This window comes from Patella vulgata, chromosome 7 (genome assembly GCF_932274485.2).
Source record: "Patella vulgata chromosome 7, xgPatVulg1.2, whole genome shotgun sequence".
Lineage (NCBI taxonomy): Eukaryota > Metazoa > Mollusca > Gastropoda > Patellidae > Patella > Patella vulgata.
This window is the reverse complement of record NC_065885.2, coordinates 11,028,355-11,042,495: the sequence shown is the minus strand read 5'-3', so window position 1 is coordinate 11,042,495 and position 14,141 is coordinate 11,028,355. Positions and strand designations below refer to the sequence as shown.

The following is a 14,141-nucleotide window of genomic DNA, read 5'->3' as shown; positions in this document are numbered from 1 at the left end:
GTGGAATGTTAAACCCCATTTCATTGCATTTACTTCAAAATATTTTTTGGCTGAGGGAAAAAAACTCTGCAAACTACATAGGCCATAACTTTTCACATTGAATAAGATCTATAAATCTCAGGACTTGTGTTTTATTTGAACTGTGACATACAGCTTTGTAAACAGGGATTCTGTAATATGCCTTCATTTGTGAAATCCCACTACTTATAACATTGGTAAACCATGACCTCTTGTAGACAACATTATACAAAAATGAAATAAAATACAATTATATACAAAAAAAAATATAATATTATGTATCGTGAATTGTGCAGTTTTTGAATAGTATTAATGTTGCACTAACTGGAAAGTAAAGTTTTCTTCAGAACAATAACCAAACAAAATATTCTAATACCATAAAAAAATTGCAGCAGAATTTGTTCCAAGATGGATGAACATTTAAGATTAGTATTACACTTTTATTGCAAAAATAAAAATTCTCACCAAAATATAGTTCAGTAAAATATCTTTACAAAAAATTGTGTTAAGTAGGAAAATTGGTTACAGATGGATGAACATTTGGCTTATTTTTAAAGTTAGAATTTAATGTAATGTATATATTTACATATCTTGTGTGTTTGTTAATACTTGTAATGGGGCATTACCCTATTACATAGTTTCTATGTAAGCAACTCTAACCCCACACACACAGTTGATCACGTAATGTGATGTAACATGTTGAAGCTTATGATAGAGTATAACATTACAATTTATTGAATGGATATTGGCCAGGTCCTCATTAATACATGTACCATGAATTATAGAGTTCTTAGATAATCCCTTTCAAGTTATTCATGTCTTATATAAGAAAAGTAGTTATAGAATGCAGAAATGTAACTAATTTTCAATCCAGTAGCTACAATTTCTTATGGGAGCCACTGTGGCTCATTGTCCCAAAATATGACCAAAGTATAGTGCAGATGAAATGAGAGAGAGAGAGAGAGAGAGAGAGAGAGAGTGAGAGCTACAATTTCTTATGGGAGCCACTGTGGCTCATTGTCTCAAAATATGACCAAAGTATAGTGCAGATGAGAGAGAGTTCAACATCCACTTGACACAAACTAGGTCATTTTGGGATTAACATATGGTTCAATTTAATTTCAATAATTCGATTGTGCGTAGGGGTCTTTAGCAGTGGGAGGAAACCAGAGGGCCTGGAGAAAACCAACAAGGTTGGACAGGGGACCCTACTCCTTGTCATGTCAACCAGAGAATCAAAACTATGCCAGTTGCATCAATTAAAGACCTTATGATACTATGCACATGTGCTAATCATTCGATCATCCATCCCCTCTCATTCCATACAACTAATAGTTATATATCTTGCATTGCAATATCAAGAAAACGTATCAATACACACATCTGCTACCTACATGTCTCAAATAATGAGACTTTTTCAAAAAATGTTGCTTTAGACAGAAGCTTCACATACTTATTTTTTTGGATGTGACATGTAAACAAAAAACAATTTAGAAACCAATTATAAAACCCCCAGCAGAATCACATAATAATCATTATCGAAATAAATGTAGTGCAGATAAAATTTTGTATTCTCATCAAATTTGGACATAAATCAAATGATAAGGAAGTATGTTGATGACAAGAATTTCAAATGCAGACTGACCAAAACTGTGTCTGCTTTCACTTCCTGATTACAGTCATTGGTTGATCTGTGATTATGTAAGATGTATTAGATTTTATGGATTGGGTGATTAAGGTCCGAGACAACTAGTTTAATCAATGGTTGCAGGACATGGTCACGTTATTTATTGATGGGAAACAAAATTGAAACGAGAAATGAATAATTGCATGAGATATCGGTATAAATCATCAGTCATTTTGCGAATATCATTTACGGTGTTGTCCGTTTTCGGGACGACTGGGGAAATTATATCCTTGCGGAAAATTCATCTATTGGGAATTCTGTTTAAGAGTTTAGGCTAGTGCTACCTTTCCTATGGTTGAGTGATAGCTCAGTGGTAGCGGGAAGGATAGACAACTGCGAGCGAATGGATGGTCTTATGAATTTGATTCCTGCTGAGTTCAATTAAAATTGTTAAAATGATGGTCCATGCTTTCTTGGGAAAGAGGGGTTGAGTGGCAGAATGGTTAATGAGTGCGAATCGGATCATAAGATCTGTCATTAAGTCAGGTGATGTGGTTTCAATTCTCCGCTTGTACATGACAAGGAGTAGGGTCACCTGTCAAACCTCGTGGGTTTTCTATGGGTCCCCTGATTTTCCCCCACTGCTAAAGACCCCTACGTGGAAATGAATTATTGAAATAAAAATTGATCCATATGTTAGTCCTGAATATACCTAGTTTGTGTCGTGGACGTTAAACCCCATTTCTTTCTCTCAATGCTGTCTGTGCACGATTCTAGTTGGAACCCTCCCCCTAATCCTTTTGGTGTACAAGCTGTGAATTAATTTCCAACCACCCCAATCAGCTAGAAAATAAACACTCTCGTGATTTACATTCCATCTTGAATGTTTTTTTGATGACATACATGTAGAGTTAACCAAATTTTAAATTATCTTTTTCAAGATTAATTTCCCCTACAAAAAAAACCTCCCATTTAACATAACAAACGGATAAAAAACAAGTCCAACATAATTCAATACGGTAAAACTCTTTTTTGTACAAAATCGGTAGACTGTTGTTTTTTTTCTTATTCTCCACCAATTTTTGTACGGATAAGATATGAGTTGACATTCACTGAACAGATTTGCCTGTTAAAAAGCATTTTGTTTTGTTTTATGTGATTAAACTAGAAAGGGATATTTAAAAGATTTATATAGTAAGAACCAGTGGAAGAAGATTTTGAAATTTATCTTTTATAGAAACTGTAATTTGATACAACATTTCAGGTCCATGTGGTTGTCCTTTGTCGTAGTTCAAGTATAAATTGAATCGTATCTTTTTGAAATTATTTTTTAGCAAGGAAACATGAAATTAAGTGATACTTGGAGTTGATAGGGGGGGGGGGGGTGAAATAATGCGTTTGTGGTCTCTCACTTGAAATTAACTAATTTTTACAATATCTTCCTTGAATTATTTGATAGTAAGGAAACAGGAAATTAAGTGATACTTTGAGTTGATGGGGGAAAAAATAATGCCTTTGCGGTATCTCACTTGAAATTAACTAATTTTTAAATTTTCTACCTAGATTTATTGCTACCTGTACTTGTTTGTTTAGTGATACTTTGAGTTGATGTTGGGGGGGGGGGGGGCGGGGGGGGCGGGAATAATGCTTTTGTGGCATCTCGTTTGAAATTAACTAATTATTACAATTTCTTCCTAGAATTATTGATACCTGTTTGTTTAGTGAATAAAAAGGTTGTGAATTGATTGAAATAATTGTTCATCTGTGTATACATGTATGTAATGATCAAATTCAGGATCAAATAACTGATCTGAAACAGGTTCTGATAAATGAGTTGTTTGTTCCTGAATTTGGTATTTTATCTTACGAAAATGAACACAATAGATTTTAGACATAATACTTAGCCTCAGTTTAATGGGGTTTTTTAAAAGAGATTTCCCAAGTTGCAGATGATTGTGTAAAAAAGATATACATGTATAAAATTTGTTCTTTAAATGGTGTAACAATACCAGTAGTGAAATGTTTGGGGTCATATCCTTAAATCTCATTAAAACTCTAAACATGCTGTCCTATAGGAGAAATGTTGTAAAGGTTAGACATTCTTACATGTTAATTGCACAGTTTTACATTCTCTGTGATGCAATATTACCACCACAATCTCCTGAAACATAATCTTATCAATTCTAGCTTTATCACTTAAATAGTTAACATTGCAGTAACTTACTGTGGAATTAACCAGAATTTTGTAAAATGAATTATGTATTTTAATAACACCAACAGAAACCATTAAAAAATTAAAACATATATTTTTACTTTTAATTTTTAGAGGGAATTTGTGGAATGCATATATTTTAGGTGGTTGAATTTTATGATAAGATATGATTTCATTTTATGACCCTAATAAATAAAAGTTTTCATTGTAAATTAAAATATAAAATATTTTGTTGATAATATTTGAAATTCTTTATAATTTGATTAATTTTCTTTTTGCAAATTTTGTTACAGTGGGGGGCACCAATTAATCTGTTTTAATATAATGAATTTGTCTGTATTTTTATATATAATTTTGACTTTCTACCCTTGTCTAGAATTAAGTTACAACCAGGAGTAATCTTGTAATCTTATCTTGGTAATCTTGACAAATTTTACAGCTTGTGCAATATTACAAATGTTAAACCTTTGTATCTCTTTAACCTTGCATAATTTTACAAGACAGTCCTCATACCTTGAAACTTAAGACCGGGGGTTTCTGAGGACAACATTGACAAGTCTGTTTAAATGTGATTTTAAGTTACTTGAAAGTGAGAAATATAATAGTTTTTATGGGAAATGTTTATAGGCAAAAAAAATCAAATAAATAGATATTTTTATCAAACATAGTTACAAGTTGGGTTAATTTATTGAGAATTGTAGAGGAATTTGTGGACATTTCGTATCTTGGTGATGTATGCTTTGATTCTCATTGTTGGTAATTTAATGATGAAAAATGGAACAGTTTCTACGTGACATCTTAATTATAAGATTAGTTTTATTGACCAAAACAACGTCTGCGTTGTTTCATATAATTCATTTGTTTTGTTTATTGTAAATTTTTATAATTTCAATTTGTGAATTGCTGTCTTAATTAGTGTATTAAACAAGTCCTTGTATATTGTAAATTGTGTGGATGTCAAATAACAATTTTGTATATTACCCATGGCACTTCTAACCCTGCTATCATCAGGTTTTATTTTTTATTTTTCATTGAACGATATTTACCAAGCAAATTGAACCTAAAGCGGAAAGAAATTTACAAGGAGAAGTGCTATAAAAGTTTCGAAAATTTGTAGTAATGAATAACAAATATGACATAAGACATTTTGTTCGGCCGTTATGATGGTTTATGGTCGTTATGTCCATAACCGTATATTGTAAGATTTTGAATACAAATATGTATGAATCCGGTATTTAAGGGAGAATAAATAAGATAAGAAGAGAGATAACTTTAAGATAGATTTATCATTATTATTACGGATGTGTACTAACTGTACTTTGATTACAGATCTAGATCAGAGATGTTATGAAATTTATTGTCCTTATATTCTAATTTCTCATTGAGGAATTGTATATCAGGTTTATTTGTATAAATCCTGAAATATAGATTTAAGGTAATCATACGTAAATTGTATTGAATACAACTCTATGTATTTGTGTATAGTGCGGTTTCCAGACAATTAATATTGATATACATTTTACACTTCAAACTACCAGAGGATATCTATATTGTGTTGTTTCGAGACAATTAATATATATTTTATACTTCTAAAATATTAATTGTATATAGAGTTATTTCCAAACAATTAATATTAATATATATATTACACATCAAATCGACCAGATGATATGTATATTGTGTTGTTTCTAGAGAATTAATATTAATATATATTTTACACTTTTAACTATGTGAATTGTATATTGTGTTATTTCCAAACAATTAATACACATTTTACACTTCTAATCTACAAGAGGATGTGTATATCAGGCTGTTTCCAGGCAATATACGTTTAGTCTCTATGTATAGTGGATGTTGTTTCCAGATTAGATATACACATTTGTTGGAAGTTGTTATCTGATGGTTTAAACTATATATGTTCTTTAAAGTTGAAATAGCACTTTAATTGAAACAATATACATAGACAAATCATGTTATTTAGATATGTATATTTAAGGCAACATGCATTTTCTCCGTTTAATTCAATCATTGAAAAAATAATTTGATAAACCAGATATTGTACACATTAATGTCCAATATATATTTTGTGTATAACTGATGAGACTTCCTATATACATCCCTGGTAGTGTGTATTAATGGATCCTGATATTTTCTGGTATGGTTTCTTTAAGGCACTGCTTTCTTTACTTAAATTTTTAAAATGAATACCCCAAAAATGATGTCAATTCTCTAAAATTGTGATAATTGAAAAGTTGTTTCTTTTCTTTGTAAATAATGTATAAAGAAGAAAGAGTTTTAAATCCATTCTCGGTTCAATTTATCATAATTTCCAAATATAAAAAATTAGCCGAAAAAATGCAAAGATCACAAATTATGATTTTTCTTATAAGTTTGTTGCTTACTGTTTATAGTAAAACATAATAAAATTTTGTTTCAAGAAAATAATCTAGATTAAAGAATATCATGTATATTGTAAATAAATGGTCAACCTATTGGAGAGTAAAAAAAATGGGAAGAGTTGTAACCTAATATCGCATTAGGCAGGCAAACAAATTTTCAATAAAATATTCATAAAAAAAATTATTATTATTATGAAATAATATTATCAAATATTTACTCACTAATCCATCTATCTTGTCATCAATTCATAAAAATTCCACAAAAACATTTCTCCCATTTCAAGATGGCCATAATCTTGTCCAGCCCTCAGTCTTTACCAATAGTTACTAAAAACTCCCCAATATTACACAAACTTGCCACACCAAAACTGACCAATTAATTTGCTCCCTTTCATGCATGACCTCTTCACCCTTAGGGTCATGTGACCAAGACTGACCAATAAGGTTATGTAATATTACCCAATCACAACCTACCATGTTAGTTAATACAGTGTCAATGACTTTTGGATTGGGGCTGATTATACATGTTGATCTCCGCTGGTTTATATATCTTTACCTACATGCTATATTTTAAGATTAAAATCTTGAATATCTGACTTATATCGAGTAATACCAAACTTTGGTCAAATTTAGGGATATTATACCTTTAAGGTCAACTTTCGATAAAATAACAGAGATCTTATTAGAAATCAATGGAGATATTAAATTGTTTTGAGAATGTAATTCTGAACCTTATATGCTTCAAACATGGATGGAATATTAAGACCTAGCCTCTTAAAATTTTGATTTGGTCAAATTTCGGAATCATGCATTTTTAAGGTCAATGTTTGACAAGAGCCGAGATCTTAAACGTTATTAAAGATCAATGGAGATTTTGATATTGATTCTAAGAATGTAACCCTGTATCGTCTATGCTTAATATATGGACGGAAAATTCAGATACGACCAGTTAAAATTTTGATTCTTTCAAATATGGTCTCTGAATACATTCATACATAAAGAATGGCTACTTAATTGAATAAATTGAATGTTTTTCATATTTTCTTGAAATATATGGATGCTTTCAAATTGAGCATTTCTAAAAAATGCTTGATATGTGTTTGAGAAATTAAGAGATGACCTCTTAAAATTTTGATTCCGTCAAACACTGTCTTGTGAAAACTTTCATACATAAAAAAAATGGTTACTTAATTGAGTAAACTGAATGGTTTTCATATTTTCTTGCAATATCTGGATGTTTTTAGAATTGAATGAATTAAAAAAAATGGTGGACAGTAACCATAGTAGATGTGATATAGGTTTGTTTGAAAATGTCTTCCTGTCTATCCCTAAGGCCATAAAACTTAATAACCTGAGAACAATACCCAACTCAACCAAGACAAAGGCTTTTTAGGGGCCATTGTCAATTTTTATACATTGTTGTCATTACTGCTTGATTGACCTATTAACTCTCTATTGTTTCAGTGTGATCACTCAATCGGAACATAAAACCCCTTTTAAACAGCCCCAATCAGCTTTTGGTAATCTTAATTTATAATATGGCAGCTTTATATGGCGAAGGTCTTCAATGGTTGATTTTAGAACAATGGCGGTTATTTATAATCAACGGAAAAAACAATAGATCAGCCAAGAGAGCCAGATTAAAGAAAAGTAGATTATAAATCGAAAGTTTAAAAGTGTTAATAAGTTTTAATTAAAAGTTTTTGTGTCTTAGGATTGTTTTATCCAACAGGTTGATCAGAAACCAAATGATTACTAGCCCAAGATTAACTATTGTGAAAATTTGAAATTAAGAAACCAAAATTCAAAATGAAATGTTTTTTCTATGTAAGGTGAAGCCTGGATGCTTCGTTTGCACCATACAGGTTTATAGAAAGAGAAAGAAATATGTGCGAGATGTTTTAAATCTTTATAATTAAATTTAATGATAAATTGATTCAGTGGCATTTACTAATTTAACTGGAAATACACTGGTCAAATTTCTATGGAATACAATTACTGTTTATTAGGATTTTCTAGTCTTTATTCATGAAGAAATCTGTAATAACAGTCATTGTATTCCGATTGTGTTCTATGTATATATTTCACGATTTTAGCTCAAATATACATCTGATCATTTTGAAAAAAATGCATTGGATATCAAAGCGTAATATATAAAAATACATTGGATATCAAAGCCTAATATATAAAAATATATTGGATATCAAAGCGTAATATATAAAAATATATTGGATATCAAAGCGTAATATATTTATAAAAATACATTGGATATCAAAGCTTAATATACAAAAAACCATTTGCATTCAAGTATTTTCTGACAAGGATGGCTAAACTGAAATAATAGTGGAATCTGTTAACACTTATAAACAATGATGAAGGGTCCAAGTAGAATCCCTGAATTACCCCCTATTATAGAATTGTGACCATGTGACCAAGGTTAGAAAAGATAAGCAGCATGTTGTTTATCTTTAATCAAGGGAGTGTTTTTAAATTAAGGGGCCATAAAACTTAAATGCCCCTCATTATCTATTAAAAAGTTCAGCTCATCTCAGTTGATAGTTATAAAGTTATAAAAGTGTATTGAGGGATGTTTATTTTGTTAGAATAATACAAAATGGCACTTGAGTAGTTGGAAGAATAATTATGATTACACAAATATTATAATGTCAGTGTCAGAATTTGCTTTGTTTAAATCTGTTCCTGATAGAATGGAAGATGGGTTAGATTTGTACATGCACAACAATATGGCCAATGTCATAGTTCATCTGTCCTCAGCCCAGTCAGAGCAGAACAGTAGGACGTTAAACCCCATTTCATTTCATTTGCCATAGTTCATAGGTGTGGGCCTGTTAAATATTCCTGAATGCTTTTAGAAATGAAAAGCAGCGTGCTGTAGACTGACTGAAAATCTGCTGCCATTGCAAAATTCTCTTGTAAAGAAGCTACAATGATACAAAACTAGAAATGTAAAGTAGCATGCTGTAGACTGACTGAAAATCTTCTCCCAATGCAAAATTCTCTTGTAAAGCGCCACTTTGATACAAAATTATTTCCAAATGTTAACAATTAAGACTTTAAAACACTTTTATTTAATTTCTGGTCTAGTGACTCAGTGGGTAGGTCGCTTCCTCTGTAACGTGGAGGGTCCAGGTTCAATCCCAGTGTTGGCAGAGAGAGTTCCTCAGGATTTTATGTCCTAGTTTCCCCTTGTCAATGGTGCTGGAAAGGAACAGCATCTAGTTCTTCAGTTGGCACGAAAAACAGAGGTCCTGTGTACATGTTAAAAACCTCTTGCCCTTGGAATTCGAAATAAGAGTAGGCCACAGTCCTGAATTATGGGCAAAATGTTCCTTCAGGCATGGGTGGCCACGGTGGCTAAATGCGCAAGACCAAGACGCTGGCTTGCTAGCCTGGAGGTCAGGTGTTTGATCCCTGCATTGGCCGAAAAAAAGTTCATCAGGATTTTCAGGTGTTTTTTCCCCTTGTCAGTGATGCAGGATGGAGGGCCTGACAAGGACAGTTGTCTAGTCATTCGGATGGGACAAAAAACTGAGGACCTGTGTATACACTGGCATGCACGTAAAATATTCTCTGGTAGTTGGAATTCAATATAAAAGTAGGCCATAGTGGCGCTGCCCGGGCAAAGTTTCCCTCATAGCACACTGTCTGGTGTATGCCCATGTTCATTAGCCCAGTTGGAGCAGAACAGTAGGACGTTAAACCCCATTTCATTTCATTTCCTTCAGGCACACCGAATAGTGTATGCTCGTTTTCATTAGCACAGATGGTACAGAAAAGTAAGACGCTAAACCCCATTTTTCTTTGAATTTCTGAAGGCCTGTACATGTATGGTGATTGATATCTAGGGTTTTAGTTAAGTGAATGGTTCGCTAAAATGAGTTTGCTATTATTTTACATATCTTGTCTGATGGGGGTCTGTACTGAACAAAAACATCAATAATTCATCTCTTTACTTATATCTCACTGACTCCCCAGGGAGATATTGTCCCCTAGGGTGGTCCCTAATTTTCTCCAGGTTCACCTTATACTTGTTAATATGTAGCACATTCCTGAAGATAGAGGTCACCTTAATTAATTTCAGATTCATCTCAAGCCTAATTATTATAATGATAATTTTATAGGTGATTTAATACAGCCATTCAGTTATCAAACACACATAACTGATGAGGATTTAATGTAATTTACTTAAATAAAAGTATTTTTACTTAAATAAAAGTGTTTTCTGGGCATTATGCATTACATTGAGTGGATGAACACACATAACTAAGAAGGATTTAATGTAAAAATAGTTTTAGTATTTTCTGGGCATTATGCATTTAATTGGGTGGATGAACACACATAACTGATGTGGATTGAATGTAATTAAAACAGTTTTTTTACTTAAATAAAAGTGTTTTCTGGGTATTATGAATTAGATTGAGTGGATGAACTGTGATTTTGGTTCTCCTTCGGTCAGTTTCACAAAGTCTATGGTCAGGGTTAAGGTTTTGTGTCTGAAATATGCTATGTTCATTTAAAGTTGTTTTCACAAGTTCAATGGATTTTTTGTTAGTAAACAGTTTGCTCTGTCTAAGACTTAAGTGTTATTTATGAGTCAGGACCTGGGTCTCTTAGGACAGTGATACTTGCTTTCTTCTCTCCCACTTCTCCTAGTCATATAGTCATGCATGTACTGATGTGGGCAATCAATCGTCTCATACCAGTTTGGAAAATCATCAGTACCACCTTTTTGATGAATTTTGCCTGTGTGGTAGCAAACATCAGAGTAGTAATATTGTTTGTGTTTTTTACTCTATAATATAATTTCCCCCGAAACCTAGCTTAGGCATGGGCGTGAGGGGCCCAGGGCCCCACAGTTTAGGGGATCCCGCGGTTCATGGCAATAAGAGAAAGAATTCAAATTCCAGGTGAAAGTTTCGCGGTAATTGATCTAGCCTTGCAATTGCAGAGATTGAGCTATCCCTCAACCTTCTCTGTGAAGTTCCACTCGGTGATCGATCTAGGCTTCTAGCGGTGTGATGGGCAGAGACTGGGTGAGTCTGTGATCAGATATTGTGTAGTTATTCTTGTATTACAGACGGTTTAATTGTGTGTTACGCATGTGTGCCATGCAAAAGGATATGAAATAATCTTTTTGTCGCACAAGGGGCCCCGCGATTCTAGTCAGGCCCAGGGCCCTGCTCTATTTAAGCTGGGCTTTGATTCCCCCCTCCCCCTTAAAAAAGAACAAACAAACTGTACATTAAATAAACCTGTTTCACAGACAAATTAAAATGACTTTCTTTTATTTTTCAGACGTTCCGTATTCCACTAGGATTAAAATACAGTTGTCCGTCACCATCAACATGGAAACTAGTCATCAATGCTTTATTTACAGTGCTGGAGATTGGTCTACCTGTAGCCAGGAAACATGGTACATATTAAAGTATTATTATCCCTTACCACAAAGCCCAATCCATGAGTTTTTGAAAACACGGGTGGTGAGGAAATACAAACTCGAAAAGGGCACATATTCTCTCACTTATTTTTATTAAATAGTTTAATTAAATAGTGACTTTTAATTACTTGAAGTGTTTAATCCACTTCCTGAAATTTTATTTTCGCATTTCGATGAACTTCTGTATTTTAACAAATTGTCAAATATCTTTTGCTAGTGGTCACTGTGGTCAGAGTACCTTCTACTAAGAAGTAACAAAGGCTTATGAAATTAAAATATTGCTACTCTTGTGTGTGAGATCTCCTTCCCAACCTCATGGGTTTTCTCCGGGTCCTCCGGTTTCTTCTCACAAGTGATTTGAAAGACCGTAATTGTACCATATGTTAGTCCCGAAATGACCTAGTTTGTGTTCATTGGAGGTTAAACTCTCTCTCTCTTTTCCGCTTTTGATAATTCTGGAGCTCCTATTTCTTGGCTTGAATTTGGTTGGTTTACAATTTGATAATATATATATATATTAATTTTGTTTACAGTAAATGAATTTGAAGGAATGTGGTGTGAGTTAGCATTGGCTTTCGAAGATTTCCTTTTCACAAAACAGTGAGTTGATTATTTTTTTAATTTAAATATTTGTTAAATATTTTGTCTAATATATTTCAAATTATTTACTTAGAATTCCTGTGAAAAATAAGCTTAAGTAAAATAGTGCAAAACACTTCAATTCTAAATGATTCAGCACTTTCAGTTTTTATACCCATCAATAAAATGTAGTTGTTTTAAAAAATATACCATCCAATCTTTTTTCAGATTTTTATATATATATATATATATATATTAATTACTTCAGTTTGTACAATCTTTTCAATACCAGCTATAAAAGTTATTATCCATATCAACTTGAAATTTATCTGGATTATTCACCGAAAAGTTTCCATTAATTATTTCTAAGAGTTATGGCACATGTCCACGTCATCAGAAGATTTACGTTAAATTTATATTCTTTGTTTCGTTTATTGCGATGAATAACGATTTCAAAAATTTCTGATAATTACTTATATAGAGTTATTCCCCTTGATTATATCACAGAATCTTGTCAACACTCTAATGATATTATAAAGTTTAAAGATTTTGCTTTACATCCCGTCTAACAATTCACAGTGCACCAACCATGATTGTCTGCTCAGACAACTTAGCTGCTGTGGGTGTTTCGATGCCTGGCAACCTATCTTTATGTGAATAAAATAAAATGTTTTTATTTTTAGTCCATCACCACCAACTTTATCTGTTGAAGAATTTCAAAGAGATGAAGCTGTGGATTGTAAGGTAATAATTCTTCTGTATTTGACCACTTTAATTTTTCAGGCGAAAAGCAGATGTTGTCTCATGTCTGTAAAGCTCACCTGTCTTCATTAACTCAGTTCGGAGCAGAACAGTAGGATGTTGAACCCCATTTCATTTCTGTAAATCTCAAAAGTATTTATTGTTATAGTTCATCGTACTTTTTTTAAAAGTCAACTTGTCCAATATTTGTTTTGGGCAGGGAGCCACAGTGGGTGGTGGGTATGTAAGGATGACCTAAGGATGACCTAAGGATGTCCTGGATTCGAACCAATTGTTTCTAAGAAAATTCCTCAGGTATTCCGAACTAGTTTCACATAGTCAGTGATCCCTGGCAAAACAAAAAATGTCTAGTCATTCAGATAGGACAAAAAATTGAATGTTTATATAGACCATTGACATCAAGCTAAAGATCCACTGAAATAAGAGTAGGCCGTATCATCTAAGCTCTTGTGTGGAATTATTTAATTGTTTCTGTTTTTTAGGTTGTGACAGTGATAAGGGATGATATCCTACCCTACGCATCAAACATGCCAAAAGATTTTGTCATTAAAATAATGGAGATTTTAAATAAAGGATCTATACATTCAGCTACTTCTGATACATTCATAGGTAAGTCTGGAACTGTATCATTTATAATATACATAAAGTATTAGAAAGTTGTAATAGACAGTATAGGTTAATTGTTTGTAAATATATGTAGGGCCAAACCAATATAATTTTCAGTTCTTCATTGTTTTAATAAATAAATAGCCATTTGAGACATGAAAGATGTTTAATTTAAAAATTTGGAACTAAAAGCTTTTGAACAGCACAAACAACTACTTTTGATGTTTAAATTAGTCTTGATCCCGAACAGTTAAAGATACATTATGGGAGATAAGATAAAGAGCAGGCAGTTCTCACTATAATAGTTAAAAACTAGATAATGTAAAGGAAATTTGCTGAAAATTTCAGTCAAATTGATCCGCTTGAATTTTCGGCCTATTCGCGATCATCATTACTTAAGTCGGTAAGATAAAAAACATAGTCTCAATTATCCTTTTTATGATTAAATCATGAATGAAAGTCGAACAGCAAATCCAAACC

General features: G+C 32.3%; 1 protein-coding gene across 1 annotated transcript in view; it reads left to right on the top strand.

Moving 5' to 3' along the window:
* LOC126827883 (protein MON2 homolog) overlaps positions 1-14,141 on the top strand; it is an 89,366-nt gene that overhangs the window by 60,519 nt on the left and 14,706 nt on the right. Inside the window, exons 10-13 of the mRNA XM_050557452.2 lie at positions 11,573-11,690; positions 12,248-12,314; positions 12,977-13,037; positions 13,538-13,664. Coding sequence (XP_050413409.1) covers positions 11,573-11,690; positions 12,248-12,314; positions 12,977-13,037; positions 13,538-13,664 — 373 coding nt within the window. The remainder of the gene's footprint in view (positions 1-11,572; positions 11,691-12,247; positions 12,315-12,976; positions 13,038-13,537; positions 13,665-14,141) is intronic.